This window comes from Pelodiscus sinensis, chromosome 9 (assembly GCF_049634645.1).
Source record: "Pelodiscus sinensis isolate JC-2024 chromosome 9, ASM4963464v1, whole genome shotgun sequence".
Taxonomy (NCBI): Eukaryota; Metazoa; Chordata; order Testudines; family Trionychidae; genus Pelodiscus; species Pelodiscus sinensis.
This window is the reverse complement of record NC_134719.1, coordinates 30,191,646-30,218,792: the sequence shown is the minus strand read 5'-3', so window position 1 is coordinate 30,218,792 and position 27,147 is coordinate 30,191,646. Positions and strand designations below refer to the sequence as shown.

Here is a 27,147-nt window from a genome sequence, read left to right as displayed (position 1 = left end):
CCGTTCAATCAGTTGCTTCAGGTCTAACTGTATATATGCAAATATGTGCACAGAAGAGCAGTGCCATCTAATGGCAGAGACCTGCATAAAAATCTAGACTAGTTTTAATTGTCAATAGTTCAAAGTATTGCTGCTGCTTCTTTTACTTGAATCTTCATTTATTTTCTGAACAATATTGTAGCAAAACAGATATGTTACTTCCTGGCTGTATGACTTGACTAGTAATGAAACAGCTTTCAGCCAACCACAGTCCAGGGCTCCATTTCTTAGAAGGGGCAGGAGCTGGCTTTGAATGGAAGGTTAATTAGTCCTAATCTAAATATGGGGGTTTTGTACAGTTGTTATCGTTTTTCGAGAAGTGTCACTATCACACCTCATTGCAGGTCTCTGCTCAGATTTTTACATAGCCATGTCTGTTCAGCCAACACATCTGCTCTCCCTCCTTCATGCTTTACTTTGAGGCTAACCACTCTCCATACCTTCTCATTTTTTGAGGAATAATGTTAGTTCAAACCAAGTGGTTTGGTTCGAACTAACGCATCCCGGCACACACTTTCACTTTCAAAATAGCTGTTGATTGGAGTAACGCGCCAGCGAGATCACGCTAATGAAGCACGGGATATTTAAATCCCTGCTTTATTGACTATTTCGAATGCCTGCATTTGCATCCCTAGTGCGAACTACGGTGCAAGTGTAGACATACCCTAAACTAATAGCAATCCGCTTTTCTCTTTTCCACAGTTTCAAAGAGTTCAGTTTTCTTTGCTCCTATTAGAGTTTCCATTCATTTTTCTTAGCTTTATAGGGTTTTGGGGGGTTTTTTTAAGGGGGGAAAACTTCCTTGCCCAGTTTTCCTCCTTTCCAGTGATCACCCCCAATAAGGGAAATACCCAGCTCTCCTAGGTTCAAATGCTATCTCTCTTTCAGGGAGGCGATACCAGTTATCAACAGGCACAGCTGCTGTGTTGTGAGCCTTGCAGAGTAACCTTCTGCCAGTAACTGAAAGCTAAATCCCAAAAGAACCTTGCCTTAAAAAGTTGCAGCTCTTCCTCAGGGATTATAGTTTTAAACTAGTGTCTGACTCCAGTCCGGAATCCCCTTCACAACAAATTTAATTCCTAGAACCTTCAACTTCTTGGGAAGGAGAGCAGAGGAGAAAATCATCTGACTCCCCTTGCAAAGTTTCCTAAAGGAGTCTCCCAAACTGATCTCTTTGTATCGACTACACAATTAGTTGCTAGGAGAAGGGGCTCAGTCCCAGCTAATGCCAGATCCAGGACCTCAGGGCCCAGCCTCCACTGTGGCTTTGCATTTTAAATTATTATATTTAAAATGCAGAGCCACAGTGGTCCTGGACCTGGCGCGAGCCAGAACTGAGCTAGGCTTGCTCTGTCCCAGCTCGCGCCAGGCCCAAGACCTACCCTCATTGTGCCCCCTGCATTTTAAATGTATCATACATTTAAATGTAGTATATGTTTAAAGGTATATTCAAAATATAGAGCTGCAGCTCCTGGATGCGGCACAAGCCAGGACTTGCTCAGTTCTGGCTTGCACTTGGTCTAGCAGCCGCTGTCCATGAAGGTCCCAGCTCCCTGCTGGGACCCCCCATGAACAGGGTCTGCTCCATGGGATACGGAGTAGCCTTTGCTTGCAGCAAGTCTGGGCCTACTACGGGCAGAGGTTGCTTTGTGGCAGCCTTCCCTGCTCCCTTCTCCCCCATGCTGCTGCCTAGCCAGGCGGCACTGTGGAGATGGTGTTAGGGGGAACCAGCTTTTTAGCCGGCTCCGCCCAACACTGGCTTCTGCTTCACTCCCCTTGCTGCCTCTGATGCAGAAGCAGCAAAGGGGGGGTGGCGAATGAGAGTAGTCAACTCAACTAGTTGCTTACATCACACCACACTAAAAGAGTGTGAAATATTCCAGAGGTCAGAATAGTGGCCATGGAGAGGCTACTGACGGGTTCCCTATGCAAACCTCCATAACAAGGGCTGTTAGGTAAGAGTGATGAAATACATCTTTGTGATTTTAAACTCCCCAGAGTAGATCTTTGACCTACCTACACATTTATTGGGCACCATGCACACCTACAATACTATATAAATAATTATAAAATCTTTTCCATTTTAAATTTGTGTTTGCCATTTTTGTGGTCTCATTGAGATTTGAGTAAGTTAAGCCTGATACATTTTGCTACAAAATAAAACTAATTGTTAAATGGAAACAGTCTTACTAGACAAATAATGCAAAGTATTACATAATTAAAGAAGGTGCTTCTAAGCTACAGTCTTTTGTAAATTTTCGTATAAAGCTGGTAGTTTTTCTGTATGATGATAGTAATAAAACGTTTTTCTCATTCTTGCCTTTTATTGGCCTACTGGACATGAAAAATTCTTTAAAACTTTCATTGTCTTCACACTTTTATTAATTTTTTTATCTGCAATTTGTTTACAGTAGGCATTCTTTTTCTACCATTGTACTACAATCCACAAAGCACAACTGATAGTAGCACAGGCTGTATAGACAGGCTGCTGCTGATTTGCCAGTATTTTAACCATTGTGTGATTTAGACCTGCTCTGGGCAAAGTTGGGAACCATTGTGATAAAATACCAGGTGTTCTGTGCTGGTGTTTCCAGTGGTAGAGAAGCAGCTCTGGCAAAATGTAATGCAAAATGATTATGTAGAAAAAGCCCAATGGTGAGACAATAGTGACCTCTACTGGCTACTTCCTTCACTAAAAAGTCATTCTGTTACTGCACTCATTTCCAAAAGAAACTAATCCAGGGCTACTCAATTTTGGGAGCCCCAGAAGCCACAATGATACTCACAACACATGCCGAGGGCCGCAACTTAAGTGTGGTTGCATATACATGCAAATATATATGCAAATAGCTTTCACATCAACGGGCATGAATACAAAGCCCTTCCCACAATGCCCCAGTGCTCCCGCCATCTCCTCTTTAGGAGCTAGAAACGCCAAAACCCTGTACCCACCTGTTCCAGTCAGCCCATCCGTATACATATGTCAATGCTCATCCCACCTGGGAGACACCTCACTGTTGTGGAACATGTTCCCAGTAGAGGCCATGTTCAAAGGATCCCATCTGCAGGCTGCATGTTGAACCCCACATGAACCCAAACCACCCCGCAGGTCGCAAACAGGCCGCATGTTGAGTAGCCCTGGTGTAATCTGTTGCATCCAAATCTGAAACATTTTTTAGATCTAAGAAAGCCACCATTCAATCACAGAAGCAAAACACACAGCAAATTTTCTATTGAATTGTTTCCTATATTTCTCTCACTCACTCAGCCATGTTTTTCCCTCAGTTCTCCAACTTTTCATTTTGTGGCCAGTTTTATTCAGTGTCCTTATTTTCCCTCTTGACTTGTTCCTTGGTATTATTTTCTTTCCATATTTTTCCCTTTATCATGCAATCTCTTGGAGGTGTTTTTTAAATCTGGTTTGGCTCCCATTCCGTTATTTAACTTTACTATCAGTGCTTTCCCTGTCCCTCTCCTACTTGTACTCCATCATTGCGATCTCCATTTCATTTTTATACCTCTTGTAATGGTGTAAAATTGATTTGAGGAATCCTGTGCACATATGAATTCTGATACTGATATAACATTAACCGGTTACAATTAAAAATACCGTATCATGAATGTCCCTCTATATCAGCGGTTCTCAAAGTGTGGTCCAACTGTCTTGAAGGTGATCCGCAGGTTCAGGGTTCCTCTATACCACAGCGGGGAGCCTGCATGGCAATTCCAGCCCCAAAGCGCCCTCCACACCCCCACCCCACAAGGTTAGCTTCCCCCTGCAGAGGGGAGAGCCCCAAACCTTGCAGGCCAGATCCACCTCATGGGCAGAGGAAGGGGCTCTGCATATGCTGCTGCTCCCCTTCACCCAGGGTGGGGAAATGGCAGTTCAGGAAACTGCATACCTGGAGGCTTTCCCTGCTGTTCCCATTGGCCAGACCGCTAATCTGATCTTGCTCCTGCACCTTACCTCCTACCCAGACCCCGCACCCACACTCTATTGTGCACCCATTTTATAATCCTGGGTGGTTGGCTGGTAGTCCATGGAAAGGTTTGTATTGAGCAGGGTGGGCCATGGGGCAAAAAGTTTAAGTACTGCTCTGTATGAATCCAGTATTGATAAAAAGCTTTTCAATATGTCCCTCCCACAGCAGGAATAATGGTGGCTCATGAGAATTCTTGAACCACTTATTCAGAGTGAAGCATGTTGTGATAATGGAACTAGGAGAAGCATGGGGCTACATGCTTGTGTCTGAAGGTAGAGGGAGGGTGCAGTTAATGGAAATTCCCAAAGCAGAATAAAGGATCAGAGATAACTAAGAGATAACAAAGGGACTGTGGAGGAAGATTTGAACCACACAAAGTTTTAGGCAGAATGGAAGAAGGAAAAACAAACTGTCCGAGGTCATAGAAGAGAACCAAGGGTGGGGGCAAGGTAGTATCTTTCATAGTATCTTCCATTGATGAGAAGACACAAGCTTTTGTACATAGAGCTCTTTTTCAGAGTCACGCACAGTATTTTAGAAGATTGGTATGTAACAGTGAATTTGTAGGTGTCTCTTTCCAAAAAGCATCGCTATCCCTAGTATTAAGAACCGAGCATGAGACTATCAAACCATTTAAGAAATATGGATTGAATAGTTTCCCTACAAAAAATGTGTGCTGCTTAGATTCATTGCAATGTCTGACTCCCAAAAACAAGTAGTCCTGTGGCACCTTAGAGACTAAAATATATATATATAGAATTATGAGTTTTTGTGGAATGCCACAGGACTACTTGTTTTTAAAGTTACAGATTAACAGGGCTATCCCTCTGTGACTCTCTCAACTGCACCTTAGTCTCTTAATTAGAACTATATGGGCAAATCCTCCTAACAAAAATTCAGTCTACACTGGCCACACACAAAAACATGGGGTGTTTTTGGCCAGGATTGCCAAATTCTACAAAAGAAATAAGCCATACAACCAAAAGAACTTTTAACTGTAGCTAGAGTGGGGATTTGCTGGAATAGCAATGCCAGTGAAGAGGTGAAACTTCTGCATCCCTAACTAGCATACAGGGGCACCAGGTTTGCAGAAATTTTGGTGGCACCCAGAATGGCCAGAGCCTGCACCCCTCCCTGACCCAATCTCCCTCCACTTCACCTGCCTAAGGCTCTGGGAGGGAGTTTGGGTGCAGGCTCTAGTGAGGATAGAAGCTATGTGCTAAAACAATACCCAGTCCGCATGCCTGAATGCAGCTGAACATGAGATGCTGGCTTCTGAGTTTTAGGTTTAGCATCTCTGGCAAATAAGGGTGATGTGGAATTTCTTTGTGTGTAAATGGAGGGAAAGGTTCATTTGACTACAGCCCAAAATAGTTCTGAAAAATAGCTCCCTGCCTTGTGGGATGAAAATAGCTAAAACTTGATGCATATTACTTTTAGCAGAGCCAGAGAAACAGGCTATGCCACATTATCACACGGAGAAAAAAAGAATGATTGAAATCTCTTGAGTAGTGCTGCAAAAATTCTGAGGCAGCAGACTTAATTTGTTCTGTGCTCTTGCTGGCAGAGTTTTTCATATTCTTCTGCTGTTCCAGCAGCTTGCCTCTTTAAAACAGGATCATCACTCAGGCCACACTTTTAAAAAATCATTCCTCCCCACAAGATATGATTGACCTGCATCTTTGACCAAAAGTATTCCCTATCCCTGCTATAGAGATTTATTAAGATGAAGACCAGCTGCTTGATCTGCCAAGGAGACAGACAGGCTTCTGAGTGGGCTTGTTGCCAAACCTGGGAGGGGAAGGACTATTTTTTAGAGATGTGATTTTATAATCTTCAGCAACATACTAATGACATATTTTTAAAGCAAATTTTAAACTAAGGACCTGTAGACTAACCCAGTAAATGCAAACTGATAGGATATACCTCCGGTTGGCAAATGCCTGTTAAATGGCTTTACTGCCACTTGAATAGGGGTACGTCTAGACTACATGCCTCCGTCGACGGAGGCATGTAGATTAGCCAGATCGGCAGAGGGAAATGAAGCCGCGATTAAAATAATCGCGGCTTCATTTAAATTTAAATGGCTGCCCCGAACTTCCGATCAGCTGTTTGTCGGCAGATCGGGGCAGTCTGGACGCGACGCGCCGACAAAGAAGCCTTTCTTGATCGGCACAGGTATGCCTCGTGAAACCAGGTTTACCTGTGCCGATCAAGAAAGGCTTCTTTGTCGGCGCGTCGCGTCCAGACTGCCCCGATCTGCCGACAAACAGCTGATCGGCAGATCGGGGCAGCCATTTAAATTTAAATGAAGCCGCGATTATTTTAATCGCGGCTTCATTTCCCTCTGCCGATCTGGCTAATCTACATGCCTCCGTCGACGGAGGCATGTAGTCTAGACGTACCCTAGCTCTTCCCCAGTTTTCATGTCTGCTAATTGATCTGGCACCCTCTTTCATTTTTAAGTGAACTAGATTCTGCCAGGAGAGAGCAGAGCCCCAGAACTAGGATAGGAAGAGGTACATGGGTGGACATTAAAACCCTGTGACAATGTTCCCTGCAATTTTTTCCATCTATGTGGGGAATATTTTTATGTCCCTGGAGGCACATTCATGTGCACCACCAACAGAAACAGAAACCTAGTTGTGGGCCACACGCGCCCCACTTACAGGAAACGCACCCAGTGGTGCCCCAGCCTCAATGGTTTGGGTGCCCCAAGCAGCTGTACATGGGGACTGAGGCTCTGGCCAGAGCCATGATAGCAGAGGGGGAAAGGAACACTGAAGGGCAGGCGCGAGGGAGCAGCCAAAGGATGCCGCGCGTGACGCATCGAGGCGAACGTTCGGAGCGTTGGTGGGCGGGACTTCCCGTCCTGCGCGCGCGCAGTGGCGGTGGTGGGCGGAGTCTGCCGGGCCGGAAGCGCTGCCGTTGCTATTGCAGTGGGAAGCCGCGGGAGCGGAGCTTCCGCCATGGAGGGGTCCGTCCCGGGGCTGGGCGCGCGGTCGCTCACTGAGGATGAAATGGCGGAGGTGAAGAAGGAAGTAAGCGAGGCCGAGCCGCGGTTACGCGGGGGCTCCCGGCCGGCAGCCGTGTCACGCCCAGCCCGTGCAGCCGCCTCGCTGGGGCTGAGGCACGCGCCGGGAAATCCCCCCCCCCCACTCCGCAGCCCAGGAGGCGGGGCAGGGCGCGGGCTGTGAGGGACGGGAAGGGGGGCGCAGGCGCGCTGGCTCCTTTTGCAGGGGTCGCGCGGAGGCCCCTGGAAATACCGGCCCCGGCTCGCGGGCCTCAGTGAGCACCCCGGGAAACGTCACATCCCTGCGGTCCGCATCCGGCTGGAGAGCCGCCGACCCCCGCCCTTTGCCTGGCCACGGGCTCTGGGGCAGACCGCGCCTGCGAGCGCTCCTTCCCCCAGGCTGAGGGGCTTCTTGTCAGCGGGCAGCTCTGTTCTTACTTCACGCACTGTAGAAAGGGTAGTGGTAGAGATGCAGCCGTGTTAGTCTGGTGCAGCTGAAACAAACAGGACCGTGTAGCACTTGAGAGACTAACAAGATGGTTTAATAGGTGATGAGCTTTCGTGGGCCAGACCCACTTCCTATTTGATCTGAGGAAGTGGGTCTGGCCCACGAAAGCTCATCACCTATTAAACCATCTTGTTAGTCTCTCAAGTGCTACATAGTCCTGTTTTTTGTAGAAAGGATGAGAGTCCAGCCAGGCTGGGGCTATTTGTAGGCGGGCTCCATGGCTTTAGATAATGATCGTCCAAGAAACTTTTGATAATGAGAATGAAATTATGTGTAAACTGTATAATGTGGAGCCAAATGCAGGCCTACTCGTGCCTGGGTTTTTAAACGGTTTCGGTGTGTCAACTTGAGGTCTGTTGAGAGAGAGGAAACAAGCCTATTAAGATTAAGATTTGTCCATAAACTTTAAAAGGAAGAGGAGAAATTTTGTGTGAAGCTCAGAAAATTATTTATTTAGAACAGGCCCCAAGCAAAAAAGATGATAGTTTTCCGGAATGAAAAATACACTTCTGTAAATCTGTACTGAGTGAAACTGAGTAGGTTAGGTTAAATATAATCTAATTGTAGGCGATGCTGCAAAAATAGCCTCTGGACTGAGTTGCTTTATGAAGTACTGAAGTAAGCTTGGACACTCAAGTTACTGGTTCATTAATGATTTTTTGACAAATCTAGATGTAACTTGTGATTGAGGTCTTGCCCACTAATTTATTTTTGTTTTTACACAGTGATTTCTAACATCTGTTCTGCACATTGGTGGTGTTGCACCTTGTTGTAATTTGTTTTATTGAATTTCTCTTACTTACTGGATAGACTTGGTTCAATAGTTACTTCAGTTGTCCCACTTCCATCATTAGATACTTTTTGTTCATTTCAGTGAATCATGTCTGTTTGACTTTGGTTTCCTAATTCAGTAGTTTTCTCTGCTTATGTAATTTACTTCAAGTCATGACAAAACACTTCAGCTAGTTTTTCATGTTCTTTCTTGCCGTTAAAGAGCCACATCTAGTTATTTTAATAACATCTGGTTATTTAAAAATCTACCCTCCCCCTTAATCTTCAATATTGTGATTTGAATGTAATACTGTCTCAATAGCAAATACATCTGAAAGACTATGATAATTTCACAACTTCTTTGTTTTTGCAAAAAAGAAAAATGACACTTCGGTCTTGCTGGGCTTCAGAAACTAAGCAGAGTTGGGCCAGGTCAGTGTTTGGATCAGAGACCTGAAGAGAAACATAGACACAGCAGAGAGTAAGATGAGTCAGTAAATACATTATTCTGAGTCAGTAATGAACCAGTATCCCACTTTGATGATGGGGCTGGGCAAGTGCTCTTTTAGATGAGTTGTAAAATGAGCTATAGACTGCTTGTGATGAGTAGAATTGCCTAGGACCGTGTCATCAACAGGTTAATCGTGATCAACTGGTTGATCGCAAGGCCTCGACCAGTCGATTGCGAGGCGTCCAGCTCCCCTCCCCCCATTTTCTCCCACCCCCGAGAAGCCCCACTACCTACCTTGAGCAAAAATGGAGGTAGTGCTGGCTTCCTGCAGGTGGACGGAAGTCCCACAGCTTAGTGCCACTTCCAGGGGTTCAGGAAGTGTGCTGGATGCTCTGCTGGACGCGATGTGGGAGGGGGCATTGGCTCCAGAGGAGGAGCATGGTGACTTCCCTGCACTGGCACAGGAGGGGTGAGTTGGCCCTGGGGCAGGCACGCACAGGATTTCCCTGCACCGCGGAGAGAGTGGAGTGTTTCCACCCCAGGGCAGGCATGTGCGGGGTTTCCTTCTGCCCGGGGGGGCAGGCGTGCAGGGGTTTCGGCCCTGGGGCAGGCACAGCAGGATTTCCCTGTGCCGGAGGAATGGGGGGGGGTGTTTCCACCTCGGGGCAGGCACATGCGGGTTTTCCCCGTGCCACGGGGTGGGGGGAATCCTGGGAGTTGGGCCCGGAGGAGGCACACGCCAGCTTCCTTCGGGGGTGGGAGGTGGGCGCAGGAATCCTGGTAGGAGGCAGATGCAGGGGAGACTCTGCCTCCACTGGCACCCTTTCCCCACTCCCAGTTTCCACTCTCCTGCCACAGAACTCTGTCCCCACTCCCGTCCCCACTCCCAGAACCCTGTCCCCACTCCCCTGTCCTGAGCCACAGAACTCTGTCCCCACTGTCACCCTGTCGCCTGCCAAAGCAACCACTAGCACCCTTCCCCAGTACTATGTCCCCTGATCCCACCAACACAGTTGGGGCCACATTAGTGAAGCTGGGGGTGAAGGCTGGGGTTGGAGGAGGGTTTTTTTGCATTTCACTTGTGTGGCCCCAACTGACTTTTCTTGGGTCAGTGACCCCTGACTCTAAACAGGTTCCCTGCCCTTCTCAGAAATAAAGACAATGCAGAAACTTTTTGTTTGACATAGTATTTTATTTAAAAATGAAGCCTGGCCAACAAACCCCAAATTGGGGCCACAGCATCATAACACTCCTGCACTCCTCTTTCCCCCAGACCCTACATCTGAACCTATCATACACTGGAACCCCCTGCCCTGAGTCCCTCACATACCCCAACCCAAATTCCTGAACCCTCACATCCAGAAGTCTGTGGCTTGCTTAGTACCCTAACCCTACATCTGACCCTAACACTGCCCGGCCTGGTGCCCCTTCATGAGCCAGCATCCACTTATCCACTTTCTCCTGCATCCAGATTTCCTCCCAGAGCTTGCACCTCTCGCCCTTTCCCATACCCAAATCCCTCATTCCCACCCTTAGAGCCTACATATCCTTTCTCAACCCAGGGAGGTTACGGCTAGACTGCAGGAGTTTTTCAGGATTCCGGAGATATCCCAGAAAAACACTTCTGCATCCAGGGATGCATTTGTTCTTCTGCTTCTTTTAGTGGAAGAGAAAACATGATCTTTCGGTCACCCCTATATTCCTCTTTCCACAAGGAATAAGGGGGCTTCCAAAAGAAGGGTTTTTTCTGATATTTGGTGCAGTCCAGGCAGGCCAAATGTTGGAAAAACCTCTTCCTACAGAAGGATTGGGGGGGGGGGGGGAAGCAGCAGTATAAGGGTTGGGGATAGCAAGTGATGGAGAGGAGGAGAATAGAGAGGGCGGGGCAGTAGATCTTGGCTTGTACTGTCATTTAGAAAGTGATCTTGGGTGTAAAAAGGTTGGAGACCATTGGCCTAGAAGTAGGAATGTTAATTTTGGTCTCTTTGCCAAATGACAGTTTACTTACCTACATTTTCCTCTGGTATTTGTTTTTCTTATGTTCTTAATTGCTAAACATTTATTGCCATGTTACACTGGTGATAGCTACATTTGAATGTGAAAACTGAATGCTCATGGAGGTTAGGTCCATCAGTGGCTATTAACTAAGATGGGTAGGAATGGTGTCCCTAGCCTCTGTTTCTCCAGTGGTGGGTGACTGGGGAGGGATCACATGAGGATTAGCTGTTGTATGCCCCCTTCTGGAACATCTGGTATTGGCCAATGTTGGCAGACAAGATAGTGGGCCAGATTGGTCTGACCCAGTATGGCTGTTCTTATGAATTAGTATAGTTTTGTGGTTTAGGATCCATCTGGATGAGTCAGTCTAACAAATATCTGTTTAACAAATAAGCATCTAGCACTGGCTGTTGTCTGAAGACAGGCTATTTGACTGGGTGTACCGCTGATCTCACCAGTATGGCAGTTCTCATGTTATAAGATTATGTATTGATATTCTCTCATGCATTTGTTGTAATATTAGGGAAATCATACTTAGCTCAAATATTAACTTCTTCCCAAACATAAACTATTAAAAATGAAGTTATAGAGTACTTAATAATTTAGAGTAAAATACGTTACAGGGATATTGAAATTATCCTGAAAACATGTTCAACCAGGAAATTCTGAAATGAAATATAAATGTTAAGATATGAAGATGTACAGTTAGGGCACCCAAACATCTTGAACTTTATCCTGTACCAAAACACCTGTGGTATTTTAGTATTTGATGTTCCAGATTATAGTGATTTTTTTTAAAGATTAATTAGTGAAAAGAAATGAAAAGATTGTAATAGTTGATTTTAGAGGGGAGGTGAATAAGAGGATACATGATAAAAATATTTAAATTAAATGATGGTAAGCTTCCAGTCTCCTGGTCTCAAAACACAAGAACAAGGAAACATTCAATTAAAAGGTGGGGAATTCAAAATCAATGAGGAAATAGTATGAAAAAGTATGTGTGAGTAAACTGTGGAATTGTGTTGCCTCAGGGAGTCATGGAGACTAAGAACTTTCCGAGATTGAAAAGAAACAGCAGTGAACTGCTCTATGGAAGACAGTTTTCTCAGTCCCAAAATTTTCTCTTACTCTAAGACTCTCAGTAAGGCCAGCATATCTAATAAGGCACAATTAATTTTACCTCAATAGAGAAATTTTAGTGTGATAGATACTGCAGAAAATTGCTATATCTTTGGATGACATTGTATTAAGTTTTTGTATCATTTGGGCTTCGGAACCTTCAAGTTTCACATTTTGGGGGAGATGTGACAGGTAAGAGATTTGGGGGTTCAAAAGACTACATTTAAAATGTGCCAGATGCTTTGGACTTTTGGATCAGGAAGTATGAAATGGATATGCTGGAAAATCCCTAGGGAGAGGTTAATGCAAATTTCCCAGCTCTGGTAATGGTAAGTCCTGAAAAGAGTGTGTCTGATGATTACAGAAGGCCAAGATCAAAGGCCTGAGCTATATAAAGTAACATCTGACCAGCCCTCTTTGGAGTCAGGTTGAGGGAATAACAGGGATGAATGTGTAACAACAAGGAAAAAAACAGTTGTGTGTTTTGAAGGAAAACCTACTAATGTGTTTTTGGGGCGGGAGCAAGGTGATCACTGCTAAGCTTTTTAGCATGTCTGTAGGATCTTTCATTGTTTTAGTGTGTTTCTCTGAAATACTTTTACCTCAAAAATAAATATGCTGCTTGAAAGGACTGTATAGTAATTTATAAACATGGTCAATACTACGGATGTTGACTACTCTTATTTCCCCTCTGTAGTGCCACCTGCCCCTTCTCCCTGGGCTGCTGCTTCTATCAGAGGCAGCAGGGGGTGGGAGGATGTAGAGGAGGTTGCTGCGAAGCAGCCTCTGCCTGCCAAAGGCTCAGGCTTGCCCTGGGCAGAAGCTGCTTCACAGCAGAAGCTGCTTCACAGCAGCCTCTCCTTACCCCCTCCTCTGCATCCCACAGAGCAGCCTCTGTCCATGGTCAGCTTTCTTCAGGTTAGCAACCCCTGTCCCAGCCCACCACAGCCAACCTCCTCTCTCCCCCAGCAGTCTGATACAGAAGCAGCAGTGCAGGTAGCAGAAGGCTCCCTGGGAGTGGGGCTGAATTGCACTGAATGCTGGCCCTGCCCCCAGGGACTACAGAATATTCGAGTAACGGCTAAGATTTCATTTGGTTATTCAACTATTCAATTATCCAGTAGCTAACATCCCTATTATCAATATGTTAGGAAAAAATATTATTAAAATAACTTTCTTTATTTGGGTAATCAGATAAATGTCATTATTGGGTACAATTTTCTTATCTCAAGCATGATGACAAAGTTAGACAATACTTTTTGAAGAACAAATGCGTTAAAGCGATCAGTGTGTCTACTGATGTGCTTCATTTTGTATATAATGCTATTCCAAACACTAACTCATAAAACTTTTCACTCTGTGCTGTATATTAACAGTACATTTTGTATAAAGTTGTGACTAATTGTTACATGCAAGTATACTGTGGTCAGTTAGGCTTTTTCTTACTGTATTTGAAGCTTTGCAAGTGGTAGCAACAATGGGTGACCTAGAGGAGGGATGAAAAAGGCTTTAAGCAGTACACCTCACCCTTAACGTGTGATGCTTACCCATGCTAGTTAACTGGTAGGGGCTGGAGCAGCTCCCTGCCTGCCCTGGGCAGGGCAGTGCTCCAGTCCCCCCTCTCCTCGGGGGCCCACCACAAGCAGGGACTGCTTGGTCTATGCACCCTTCCCTGCAGGTTACATTCTATGGCTCCCTTGGAGCAGGGCCAGCAGGGGCTGGCAGACCCACTCCTGGGGCGGCTTCACTGTGGGCTCTTCAGTATAAAACTAAGCCACAAAGCCCACAATGCGCATAACTACTAAGATTTTCAGTAGGGCTGTCAATTGATGTGCATTAATGCCTGCGATTAACGCAAGGCAGGATTAACACATTCATTTTTTTTAACACGTTCATCGCAGATGTTAATGCTGTGCTGCCCCTTTGAAGTACTGCTCCGGCGTTTCAAAGGGGCTGTGCATTTGGAGCCTGGGATCAGCTGGAGTCCTCAGCTGACCCTGGGCTCCGTGCGGTGTTGCTCCTTTGAAGCGCCGGAGCAGCACTTCAAAGGGTCAGTGCAACTCGGAGCTGGGGATCAGCTGGGCACAGTGCTGCCCCTTTGAGGCGCTGCTTCAAAGGGGCAGCGCTGCTTCAAAGGGGCAGCGCTGCTTCAAAGGGGCAGCGCTGCTTCAAAGGGGCAGCGCTGCTTCAAAGGGGCAGCGCTGCTTCAAAGGGGCAGCGCTGCTTCAAAGGGGCAGCGCTGCTTCAAAGGGGCAGCGCTGCTTCAAAGGGGCAGCGCTGCTTCAAAGGGGCAGCGCTGCACGGAGCCCAGGGCTCCTGCAGTGCTGCTCCTTTGAAACACAGCGGTAGCATTTCAAAGGGCCAGCACTGCATGGAGTCTGGATCAGCTGATCCCGGGCTCCTGCGGTGCTGCCCTTTTGAAATGCTGCCGCTGCATTTCAAAGAGGCAGCTGCATGGAGCTGGGGTCAGCTGGGGACTCCAGCTGATCCTGGGCTCCCTGCAATGCTGCCCCTTTGAAATACCACCACTATGTTTCAAAGGGGAAGCGCTAAGAGAGCTGGGGACCAGATGGCGACTCTAGCTGATCCCGGGCTTCTGAAGCACTGCCCCTTTGAAATGCTGCTGCAACATTTCAAAGGGGCAGCGCACACAATTAATTGCAATTCCTTTTTTTAATTGTGTGATTAATAGCAATTATGTTTTTTAATAACTTGACAGCCCTAATTTTTAGCAGTTACACATTACGTTACCTTTTTAAATGACTTTTTACATCTCTAATCTAGAGCAGACAAAGCATGGGAGGTTACCACCTTTTTTACTGTCATATCTGTCAAACTGTATAAGCTAAGTAGCAGGCAACATGTGTCCAAAGGGCGGCCCATCAAATTGTATAAAGTGAGATGTGTACTGATTGCATACAACTTGGTGAGAGCCATACTTTCCCTCTATATCCAATCAAAGCACCACTACGGATCAGTCCACACACCCCACAAATTCTAGTTACACAAGTGCAGTTAACAAAACTGCCTTATCTTGGGAGAACATATTGGTTACAATAATCTTGTGGCCCATTGAGATGAAAGAGGACCACTCAGTAGCTGAAGTTTCCCCTCACTGGTCTAAGCAAACTTAGACTACCAGTAGTTGCCTGTATCAAATCAGTGAATCTCAATTTTTCCAGATTACTGAATCTCTTTCAGAAGTTTGATTTGCATATCCCCAAGTTACACTTCACACTACTTGGTTACAAAATCAGACATAAAAATATGAAAGTGTCACAGCACTCTAAATTGCTGTCTCATTTTTACCAAAAAATATAAAATCAATTATAATATAAATATTATGAAAGATAGACCTCCCTGGTCCTGCACCCTTGGGATCTGACTGATCCCAGACAAGGGAGTTTGCTGGACCAGAGGAGGTGGGGGTGGGGTGGGGCATCAGCCTCTCTTCTGGACTCCTCTCCTTGGCGACGGTGTTCCAGCGGCACTGCCGGCTGTGCTGTCCCACTGGGCTCAGGAAGCCTCACAGGCTTTGCTGTCACACTGGGCTCCCGGAGCCCTGTAGCCTCTGCCGTCTTCGATTCCCCACCATCTTCGTGGCCCCAAGGGCTTTGGTGGCCCCATTGGACCCCTCCAGCCCTGTGGGCTCCAGCAGCCCCACTAGCTGTGGGCTCTGCTTTAGGGATGTAAGCGACTAATTGACTAGTTAACACAAGGAAAGATGAAAAATAACTTTTTGGGGGTGTAGTAACTATCCGGCCTGAACTAACTGTGCACTAAGTTTACTTAACTTGATAAATCGTTGTGTTGCTTTTTCTCTTTACGTGTTAAGCAAATCAAATAGATGCTCAGCCACTGGTATATCAATGCATTGGAAAAATGCTTTAATGCTCAGTATGTTCCCACTGTTTCTGTAGGATCCCTGCTTCATTCAATACACAGGTCGGACAGTGCACAGGAAAAGAGACATAATTGTATTATGCAGAGATCATGTGTCATTCAGCAACCGTAACAGGGTAAATCTGTAATAAACTCTTACATAGTGAAATAACCCTGAATTTTCACCAGTGTAACAGAGTAGAACTGGGTCCCTTGTGTACAGGATGGAGGATGTTGTGATTTTGCATGGAGAGCTGTCCAACCTGTATGCTAAATGAGGCACAAGTTGTGTGAGAATAAGGTGTTAATTGAAATATGTATGTGAGCAGAGTCAAGGTTGCACAGAAACATAAATTTGGCATTTCTTGATTTCATTTAAAATGTACAACTTGTTCTTTTACCTTTTTTTGTTAATCTCAATTTTACAAACTGTCTGTATTCTCCCTCTTTCTTCCACTCGGTTTTTTCTTTGACTGAAACAGGATGTTGAACTGAATCTCTTAATAGCAATTCTCCTTTTAGCAAGATGCACCACTTCAGCAGAAGCAGCCATTTCCTGTTGAAATGATGAATCATTGAAGTTACAATGGTGTTGCTAGAAGTTAACAATTTTTAGCAATTTTTCCAGCAACTCATCCTGGACCAATATTTCATATGTAGTGTTTAAATATTCTAGTATCTGTCTTAATCATGCAAAAGAAAAATAATAATATAAAAGGCAGACTGTCCTTAATTCTTACTGTAGTGAACAGTTAAACTACAGCTATGTAACACATTACTACTTAATATTTAAAATATATTTAATTTCCTCTGGATCTTATTTCTGATTTGTAATCCAGTCCTGACGACATCTAAATTTGAAAATGTTTTCCAATATATCATGAAAGCCACATTTAAAATCAGCTAATGACAATAATGTTCTATTGTCTTTGTTTTAGGCTTTAGAAAGAATGCGTCCCTATTTGTGTGACAAAATTATTGCTGAAAGACACTTTGATTACCTGCGTTCAAAGAAAATACTCACTAGAGAAGACACTGAAGAAATATCTTGTCGACCCTCAAATAGGAAGAAAACTGGGAAGTTATTGGACTACTTAGCAGAAAATCCAAAGGGACTAGATACTTTGATTGAATCTATTAGACGAGAAAGAACACAGAACTTCCTGTTAGAAAGGATAACTGATGTAGTGTTGAAAGTCAAAAATGAAAAACTCGAAGCTCTCAAAGGTGAGATGTTTAAATTGTTAAATGGCAAAGTAGATGTTTATCTCAAAGGACTCTGTAAGAGTACATAAACTAAAAAAAAATCTTACACATGTTTTACTGTAAATTTTTTCAGATTTCCTTTGGTAATAGGGATACCATCTTTGAAGAAGTCTCTTGCAGGATAAAGAAATAATGTTAGACTTGGGTTTAAGCTCCTAGTGACAAGTACCATAGCTTCCACTTAAGAAGGAACAATCCGTTTCCACACATACAGAATGGGAAGTGACTGTTTAGGAAGGATTACTGCAGAAAGGGATCTAAGAGTCATAATGGACCACAAGCTAAATGAGTTAACAGTGTGACACTTGCAAATAAACCCAAACATGATTCTGGGATGCATTAATAGGACAGTGTGAGCAAGATAGGAGAAGTAATTCTTCCACTCTGCGCTGATTAGGCTTCAAATGGAGTACCTATGAGGGAAGACTGACAGAATGGAGTTTGTTTAGTTTGGAAAAGAGAAGACCGAGAGGGGACACGATAACAGTTTTGAAATTCCTAAAAGGGTGTGAGGCGGAGGAAGAGAAATTGTTCCCCTTGACCTCTGATGATAGGCTAAGAAGCAATGGGCTTAAATTGCAGCAAGGGAGGTTTAGGTTGAACATCAGGAAAAGTTTCCTGTCAGGATAGATCAACACTGAAATAAATTGCCTAGGGAGGTTAAGGAATCTCCATCAGTGGAGATATTTAAAAGCAGGTTAGATAGGCATATATCAGGTATTATCTAGATGGTGCTTGGTCCTGCCGTGAGGGCAGGGAACTGGACATAATGATCTCTTGAGGTTCGTTCCAGTTTTTTATAATTCTATTTTTTTTTTACTATGCTAAGCATAGTGATGCTTAATAAATCACAAACATTATGATTTGTTATGATGCACAGTATTTTTGCATTTTGGTCTCAGTCTGTGAAACTGCTTCCTAATGAGATTATATTGCAGTTATTGACCTTAATAATGTTTCATGAAGGATTTCTCTGAAACATATTTAACTTACTATTAGGGATGTAAATTCCCAAATAAAAAGTTAACCAGTTAAACAGAACGTTAAACATTCAACTTAGATTGGTTAACTGAGATCCTGCGGGTGGTGGGCTCGACCAAGTTGGGGTGTGGTGGGCCTTGCCTAGCTGGAGCGCTACATGCCCATGTCGAGAAGGGGACTGCTCCAGCCCAGCCAGGCCACGGGTTAACTGTTTACCCTGTAAGCATCATTCAGTAAGGATGATGCTTACTGGGTAAGCAGTTACCAGTTAAAATCCCTACTTACTATGTGTTTTAATATAAAATGAGCTTGTATTGGGAAACTAAACTATCACGTTGTGTATCAATGTTTAGGAAAGCTATAAACCCCCAAACCTTATGTATGTATTGCTATCTCTGCCTACCATGCACAGACAAGAGTTTTTTATGTTGACACACAGAAAATTGAATCATAGCTTCATGTCCGAGTGTATTCAGAGTTGAAATTACATAATAATTTATAGATTAAAAAAATCCAAACACTGTAATCTGTTCTAAGAAAGTTTGAGAGAAAATGAAACCTATAAGAGAACAAATCTCAACAGATTTTTCTCCAGGGTTTACATGTTCCCTGTTTTGCCTGACTTCACTTGAAAAAGTAAGGCCCTGTCCCTAGTGAACTCGATCCATATAGCCGATAGCTGACGAATCAATGTAAATACTTCTTGTCACCCTAAAAATATCTTTTGGTTTTGAATGCAGGGTAAAGATAATTTGTGGCCTGTGTTCTCTTCTGAGACTAATATTAAACATGCTGGGACCCCTATGGATGGGCTGCTTCACAGCAGCCTCCCCTGACTCCCCCTTCTCCACCTCTGATAGAGGCAGCAGGGGGGACAGGGCAGCACCACAGAGACTTTAAGCCAGCTCCCCCAAGCACTGGCTCCTGCTTCCCATTCCCACATGAGAGGCAGGCGGGAGGGGGAATGAGTAGTTGATACTCCAGTCCAATGTTTCTCAACCTTTTTGTATAAAGTACCCCTTTTTCAAAAGAAAAGGATAAGTACCCCCAATACCTACAGTTTTCAGAGACACACAGTTTTTTTCTACCATTGCAACACATTTATTTAAACAACTTAATCATAGCCAGACGGTTGATGAAATTTTTGGGTGTAAAAAGTACAAAAATAAATAAAGCGCTATAAAACTTAAAACAAATTCAGTTTTCTCCAAACTTCAGTTGTGTTGATGTACTTCTCTCCCCTCCCCCCCCGACTTCTCTCGAGTACCCCTAAGGTACCACTGGTTGAGATACACTGCTCCAGTTGACTACACACGGGGGCTACGTCTACACTGGGCAGTCTTGTGCAAGAACATACGCAAATGAGGCATGGAGATAAATATTGCCACGCTTCATTTGCATACTTAATGACCCTCCATTTTTGCATAAGGGGTTTTTGCTCCTTGCACAAAAACCCCCTTTTGCGCAAGAGCCATTCTGCTGCTTATTTTCAGGCAGAAAGGCTCTTGCGCAAGAGGGTTTTTTTGCATGTGTTCTTGCATAAGACTGGCCAGTGTAGATGTGGCCATGGGATGTTAAATTACAAGTAATTGACTAATCGAACAGTTGATGCATTTTCCCAGGTTCCATGTGGCACTGCCACTTTGAACTGCGGCTGGAAGCCTGGTGTCAGACTCCATGTGGTGTTTCAAAGCGGCAGCACTGCATGCAGCTTGGAGTCAGCCAGGGACTCCCCAGCTGATCCCACATGGCACTGCCACTTTGAAATGCCGCGTGCAGCCTGGGAGCACACCAGGTGGCCCTGGGCTGCAAGGGGTGTTTCAAAGCAGCAGCACCACATGGAGCCCAGAGTCTGGCTCCATATGGTGCTGCTGCTTTGAAGTACCCCCTCCTCTTTCATCCCCCAGCTCCCTGCTGCCTCTTTCTGATAGAGGCAGCAAGGTCGGGGAGGGGGTGGGGAGGTAACCACTAGTCAATTAGTCCTTCACATCCCTGCTAGTCACTGACATCCCTAAACCAAATATAAGCAGTTTAGTTCTCTGAAGACCTGGGCACCTGCAGCTTCTGCTAACTGCACTGAAATTTTGGCATTTGTGAAAATCTTGCCACTTGAATTTACTTAGTTAAATATAGGTTTAGGACCTTAATATTAGTCCAATTTTTAAATGTCTTAATCAATTATAAAATTCTCCAGATTACTTCCATTGATTAAAGTAATGAAAGAAAAGGTAGAAAGGGTTCCGTTTCTGCAATTTTTGTGCTGTACCAAAATAAAGTTTGATTTTTTTTACATTTCAAGAAAGAGGACAGGATTCCTGGGAGTGAATAGGTGAGGATGAAGGGGGAGAAGGGCTATCAGAGAAAATAGATGGGAATAGTTTAGGAAGATAAAGATAATGATTTTTGTGAAGATTAACTGATTTCACTTTAAAACTAAATGTACACGTATATGTTTGCCAAGTATTAAATTCACATTGCAATGATCTGATGTCAGATGATGCTGAAAGGAGATGTGGTCTACAAGATGAGGGATCCACATTGATAAACTAGAGTACAAGTACTTAAATTTTAACAGCTTTTAGAACATTCTAATAAATGTCATTAAAGTTAATTTGAGTTAGAAGCTGACTAGCTACATAGTGCAATTGTATTAAAATCCACTCTGGTTTTCTTTAGGCTTGAGCTGCAGTAGCTGTATGACTTCAGTGTATGGAGGAACAAATAATCTTTCTAGGTCATATTCTGATGAATCCAATTCATATGAAAAAGTAAAAGACAAAGAATCTATCCATTATCAACCAGAAGACCGGTTTAGTACAGCTGCTTTTGTGTCTGCTTCATCTCTTCGTTCAATGAATTTACCAATTGTGGAGATAGGAAGCACAGAAAATACAGTCTTCTCAACCACCCTTCCCGGACCTGGGGATCCTGGAGCACCTCCTCTTCCACCAGAACTTCAGTCTGAACAACAGGAAGCCAATGCCAGTTCAAGTGACAATATTTTTCTGCCTTTAAGATCACGTTCACTTCTACCACAATGATCTTCAGTGACTTTTTTTTCTTGCCTGTTCACTTAAAGGGAAATGTTGTTAAACTTTTAAATATCTTTGTGGGCAGCATACAGAATGTTCTCAAACTATTAAATCACAAATAGGGAGAAATAGCCTATGTGATTTGATAATAAAGGAAAAAAAACAACAACCCAACAACCTGGTTTTTAAAAGGTAGTCACAATTGATTCTGTATCTCACAGATTATTTAGTTTCTGGAAGTCTTTAGATGCCATAAGTGCTTTACCTTTTTTTAAGATTTCATGTTAATATTGTTAAAATCAATACAACAAATGTTTATCTTCCTAAAGTAGCAGATTTTGATATTTTTAGCAAGTAAAGGGGAAATGGCTATAACAAAAGAGAATAATTTAAAAGGACCCTCAGAACTTTTGTACTACTTCCAAAGTTTGTCAAATTAATTATTACATGGCATAGGGTAAATTTTTCCCTCAAATTTATGCACATAACTTGCATGGGGAGGGCAGAATTTAGCTTTTTGTGGCCACCCATCTTGTTAAAATGCTTATTGCCAAATAATTCTCAGTATGTTATTTTGATCCTTGTGTTCTATTTGCACCCAAACATGAAAGGTACTTGGATACTAAACTGATTATAACTCATATTATGTACTTTCTCGTACTGTTTTTAAATATAATATAGAAATAATTGGTTTGAAATGCATTTGTTTTAATTTAAACGTATATTAATAGTGAAAAGAGATGTCTGCTCTTCAGACTCCAGTAAGGGAGTTACTCGATAGCTTATTTATAAGATGCCTTTAAGGACATGCTTCTGTAAGGAGCAACAGGTATGGTATTTAATGGATGGACCTAGAAGGGGGATGTAAAGATCTAAACTACTCAAGGAAATATTGTGCTGCAGGTACTTAATTCTTGCGTCCTACAGTAACACGTTTACATTGCAAGTGATTTAGAATCTAAACCAAGTTTTAACTGTTTTAACATGGGAAAAGTTCTCATCTCCTGACATAGAACAATATGGTTTACTCCTTTCATGCTTTCCTTTTCATTCTAAAGCTCACTTTGTAAGTCATGTAAAATTCAGTTTAAGTGTAGAAGTGCAAAACTACAAATTTAAAAACTATTACTCAGGATTACATACAGTTGTCTTTACAGCAGTGTATTTTTTCTGATGTTACATTTTCTGTTTATCAAAAGATACAGTGGCTTTTATTTAAAAAGTGTAATTCTGACATTGATTGCTATAGTAGGATAACATGTATTCTAGTCTGTCTCAACAAACCCTGATTCTGTTTCTAATGCTAATCCTCCTGCTTCAGAGGATAAGGGCTCAGCATCTAGCCTTCAGAGGATAGCTGCCTTATATTTTTCATGTGACATCAACCAAAAACAGGCTGATCTCATCTGGGGACTGAGAAAAGTAATCAACAAAAGTATCCTATAGTTGGTTACTTGTTCATGTCTGACTAGTCTATGGATGTAAACTCAGTTCAAAGAAACTGTCAAGTTTAATTTGAATATCATGTAGAAACATCTTTATAACAATGAGGTAGCTTACATGTGATAAAAATATGGGTTGCTTTTATTAATATGGCACCCTGATTACTATAGTTTCAGGTATCCAACAGACACATTGAGCCTGATCTTCAAAAAAGCAAATTATCCACAAGTTCAGTTGACTACAACTTGGAGTTGTGGGGTCTGCTCTCTTAAGACACTTGATTTTTTTTTTTTTTAACATCCCTACATTTTGAAAAAGCGGCAAGGAGTTCTGTATCACCTTGTAGACTAACCAAAGTATCTCTGACGAAGCAGGTCTTTGCCCACGAAAGCTTATGCTCCAACACTTCGGTTAGTCTATAAGGTGCCACAGGACTCCTCACCGCTTTTGCGGATTCAGACGAACACAGCTACCCCTCTGATACTTGGTTGGGAATGTTCAAAATGTAGTCAAGTATCAGAGGGGTAGCCGTGTTAGTTCCAATCTGCAAAAGCAGTGAGGAGTCCTGTGGCACCTTACAGACTAACCGAAGTGTTGGAGCTTAAGCTTTTGTGGGCAAAGACCCACTTCGTCAGAGACACTTTGGTTAGTCTATAAGATGCCACAGGACTCCTCACTGCTTTTGCAGATTCAGACTAACATGGCTACCCCTCTGATACTTGACTACATTTTGAACATTCCCAACCATTTTTTGAACTCTGCAGATATTTTCTATTTTAACTTATTTTGCTATCCGTTGGAAGTGATTATATAAATTAGGTTAATGTACTGTATCTGGATCTGATCCTGAGAATTGCTGAGATCCTTGCAGTCAAAATGCACAATCCACCTTCCATTCAAACTACAGTAGACTTCTGATAATCTAATGGGACCTAGGTGGTGCCGGATTATCAAATATGCCGGACTATCAGGAGGTACTATAAGATGGTTATATATATACTGTATACATTATATACTGTATATAAAGTGTTCTTAACCCTTTTTATTGTACATACGGTATACAGTATACTGTAATGTTTTAGTTTTTTAAAGCCTTTTTTACCCTTTTTGCTCAGTTCAGCTGCTGCCGCTGTTACCTTGTGACTCATTTTTTGCTGAAGCTCACTCACTAGGCTCTTGCCATTTTGATGCCGGACTATCAGGAGTGCCGGACTATAGGATGCCGGACTATTGGAGTTTTACTGTAATACCAAAACTACTTTGAGAGCAAGAGCAGACCCATTGAGGGGGGTCAGCAATTTATATGATGTACATAGTCTCTTCTAGGAAAGGGTGCTGTGGTTACAGGAGATCCCTAAAAATTGGATGAATGTGGGAGATGGAGAGGTTAAGCCTATGCAAACTAAATACATAAAGTATGCATGGGTTCATAGATGACTACCTACCAAATGTCTATAATGAATGTGTACCACAAACTCTACCTGTGCAGTAATTGCTCCTTTGTACTAAGCTAAGATCTTTGTTAACGTGTGTAATCTTACCAAATGTTTGAAACCTATGCATTTTTTAACCAAAATTTAATTTCTAAATTTGTTGAAATAAACTTTTTTGCATAATTGCTTGCTGTTGCTTCTCCTCCTGCTGTTCTCATCTTCAGACATCTCTGCTCAGAACTGCTCTGAGTCCCTAGAAGACTGCAATATGCTAATTTACAACAATGCTGTGGCAATGAATTTTGAAGCACCATTGAGGAATAGTGATAGAAATGTAGCCGTGTTAGTCTGGTGTAGCTGAAACAAAATACAGGACTATGTAGCACTTTAAAGACTAACAAGATGGTTTATTATCATCATCTAATAAACCATCTTGTTAGTCTTTAAAATGCTACATAGTCCTGTATTTTGTTTCATTGAGGAATAGGTGTGCTCCTGAAAGAGTACTCCCCTAACTTTTCCACTTCAACTTCTGATTCTTTTGAGTGCCCATCCTCAATTGAGGCTTGAGCATTCCATGGAATTCTTCCAAGGTTGGAGAAACTTCTAACCTTCAATGGCACAATCTTCAAAAAAATAAATGAACACCAATAATCTGTCCAGTGGCAGAATGATAGAACTATCTACCCTGTTTGAAGAGGAAGGGAGTGGGTGCTAAGAATTAATTCAGGCTTTGTGGTGGTCAGTTTTTCTGAATGATACATAGAAATTTCTATGTTCAGTCAGCTCCTGTTTAAACACCAATTTTCTAATAGAAATGTAGCCATGTTAGTCTGGTGTAGCTGAAGCAAAATGCAGGACTATGTAGCACTTCAAAGACTAACAAGATGGTTTATTAGATGATGAGCTTTCGTGGGCCAGACCCACTTCCTCAGATCAAATAGTGGAAGAAAATAGTCACAACCATATATACCAAAGGATACAATTAAAAAAAAAAGTGAACACATATGAAAAGGACAAATCACATTTCAGAACAGAAGGGGGATGCGGGGGGTGGGTGGGGGGGAGGAAGGAAATGTCTGAGAGTTAATGATATTAGAGGTGGGGAAAGGTAGCTGTATTGTAGAGTTATACTCACCTGAGGAAGGATATTCATCATTACAAAGATTGAGGGAGTGTGACTGGAAAAGGTAGTAAGCTGAACAGTTTTTGACCCAAGTTTGTGGGTCTAAGCTAAGGAAAATGTCAGGTAATTACTTTTAAAATAACAAGTTTGACACACCCCTCAATACTAGGGTAGACACAGTTTAATACCTCTACAGCGGAGTCAGCTGGTTATATAATGTAGGTGTTTTACCTCCCTCATATAACGTGATGGGGTGCATTTAGATTACTACCTAGTCCAAATTTTAAAAAGGAGGCACTGGTCTTATCTGTGTGATTTTTTTTTTTAAAGTTACTGGAACATTTTTGAGAAGTTTAATGTAGAGCAGGCATGTCAAACTGGTGTTTGGAGGGCTGCATGTGGCCTGATAGAAATTTTTTGCAGCCCACCAGAACATTTTTATAAAAGAATTAAGTGCTGGCGGCTTGGAGCACATGGCCGAGTGCAGCTTGCAGCTGGCGGGGCTGCTCTGCACCACTGCAACTGCTCATGGCTGGCCAGGCTGCTCTGTGTATGCACTCATGGCCAACTGGGCACTCTGTGCTGGGATCTCCAGCAGGTGCTCACAGCTGGCTGAGGGGCTCTGCACACATGCTCATGGCCAGCTGGGTGCTCTGGGCTGGGGGCTCCAGCAGGCGCTCACAGCTAGCTGCTGTGCTTACACTGCCCCAGCGCCTCGAGCAGCAACATCTGGGACCCAAGGATTAGGTTTTGGGGGGGGCATTTGGTTGGGGGGGGCTGGCTCTCAGGGAAGGGGGAGGCATTAGGTTGGGGGGTGCTGGGAGTGCCTGGCTCGGAGAGGACGGAGGCATTAGGTTGGGGGGGAGGGCCTGGCTCCGGGGGAATGAAGGGGGGATTGGGTTAGAATGAGAGTATGGGAGTGCCTGGCTCTGGGGGAGAGGAAGGGTTTTTTTTTTTGTTAATATTTTGATTTGTATTTATTTACTCACAAAATCACTATATATATATATATATATATATATTAATTTTATATCCATAAATGTCAATTTTTTGCAATTGCATGAATAATATCTTTATGCAAAATCTCATACTTATAAAGTATCTGAAATTTTCACAGAAGCCTGTTCTATTTGATTAACATGGTCTATATTTGTTTTTATTTCAACAAAACAAGTTATGTATCATTCACAACATTTAAAAATACCTTAAATTTATATTTAAATTAAAAATTATGTAAAATTAATTAAAAAAATTATAAGCAAATAATTTTACACATGAAATTATTGTAATGTATAAAATATACTTAAAATATAATAATAAATAACTGCGACTGGGTTGCCAGGTGTCTGGTATTGGTGTCTTCTAAACATTTTTTCTTTTTTTTTTTGATTGACAACTAATTTTCTTTTTTGATCAAACCTTCTGAGAACCCTAGGTAGCCCTGAAAGCTATCAGTTTTCGTTTGTGTGGCCCTCAGTATGCTTCCAGTTTGACAGCCTATATTGAAATATACAATGCTTCCTTTACATCAGGCATAAGTGGTTGGGTTAAAGCTTAAGTTTCTATATAGTTGACAGATTTAGCATGTTTTAAAGATCTGTGTATACTAGACTTTACAGTGATATTAGACTACTATATAACATTCATTTTATTCTTCTCTAGATAAGGTCTGAGTATATTTTTAAAGAAAATATTTTCCTCAGCATTAACCTCCATTTGTATTCCTAGGTAGGATTAAATCATTGTGAAATGTAAACGCCAAAAAGTTTGCTTTTGTTGAACAATGTAGCCTACTAGTGAACTTAAACAAGATATCACTTAGGCAAACGAGAGGACCGTTCAATGTAGGACCATTCCAACTCCACCTTGGTCTGAGATTTCCTTAAGGCTAATCACTGAAAGTAAGTTGATGGGAATCCATAGAAAAAGGGCGCTTTGTGCACAAGTATGGGCTATTATGCAGCAACCTACGCCCGTGGGCGTGTTTTCTACACTTCCCAGGCAAGTGACTGTCCTACAGCACGAGGGACACTAAGGGCCTCTTCTATCCCTCGCTTTCATATCCCAAGCGGAACCAGTCCCAGGCCTTTCCCCGTGTGGAC

The 27,147-nt window shown here is 43.0% G+C and overlaps 1 protein-coding gene across 2 annotated transcripts; it reads left to right on the top strand.

Moving 5' to 3' along the window:
* Window positions 1-6,914: 6,914 nt before the first annotated feature.
* Window positions 6,915-24,104, top strand: BCL10 (BCL10 immune signaling adaptor). 2 transcript variants are annotated; one of them, XM_075936381.1, is made up of 3 exons: window positions 6,915-7,051; window positions 16,703-16,991; window positions 20,688-24,104. In XM_075936381.1, the coding sequence occupies exons 1-3, from the start codon at window positions 6,992-6,994 to the stop codon at window positions 21,050-21,052; spliced, it is 714 nt and encodes a 237-aa protein (XP_075792496.1). In that variant the 5' UTR covers window positions 6,915-6,991; the 3' UTR covers window positions 21,053-24,104. The 2 variants fall into 2 exon arrangements, with proteins under 2 accessions (XP_075792496.1, XP_075792497.1); XM_075936382.1 differs by having other exon boundaries at window positions 6,977-7,063.
* Window positions 24,105-27,147: the final 3,043 nt, after the last annotated feature.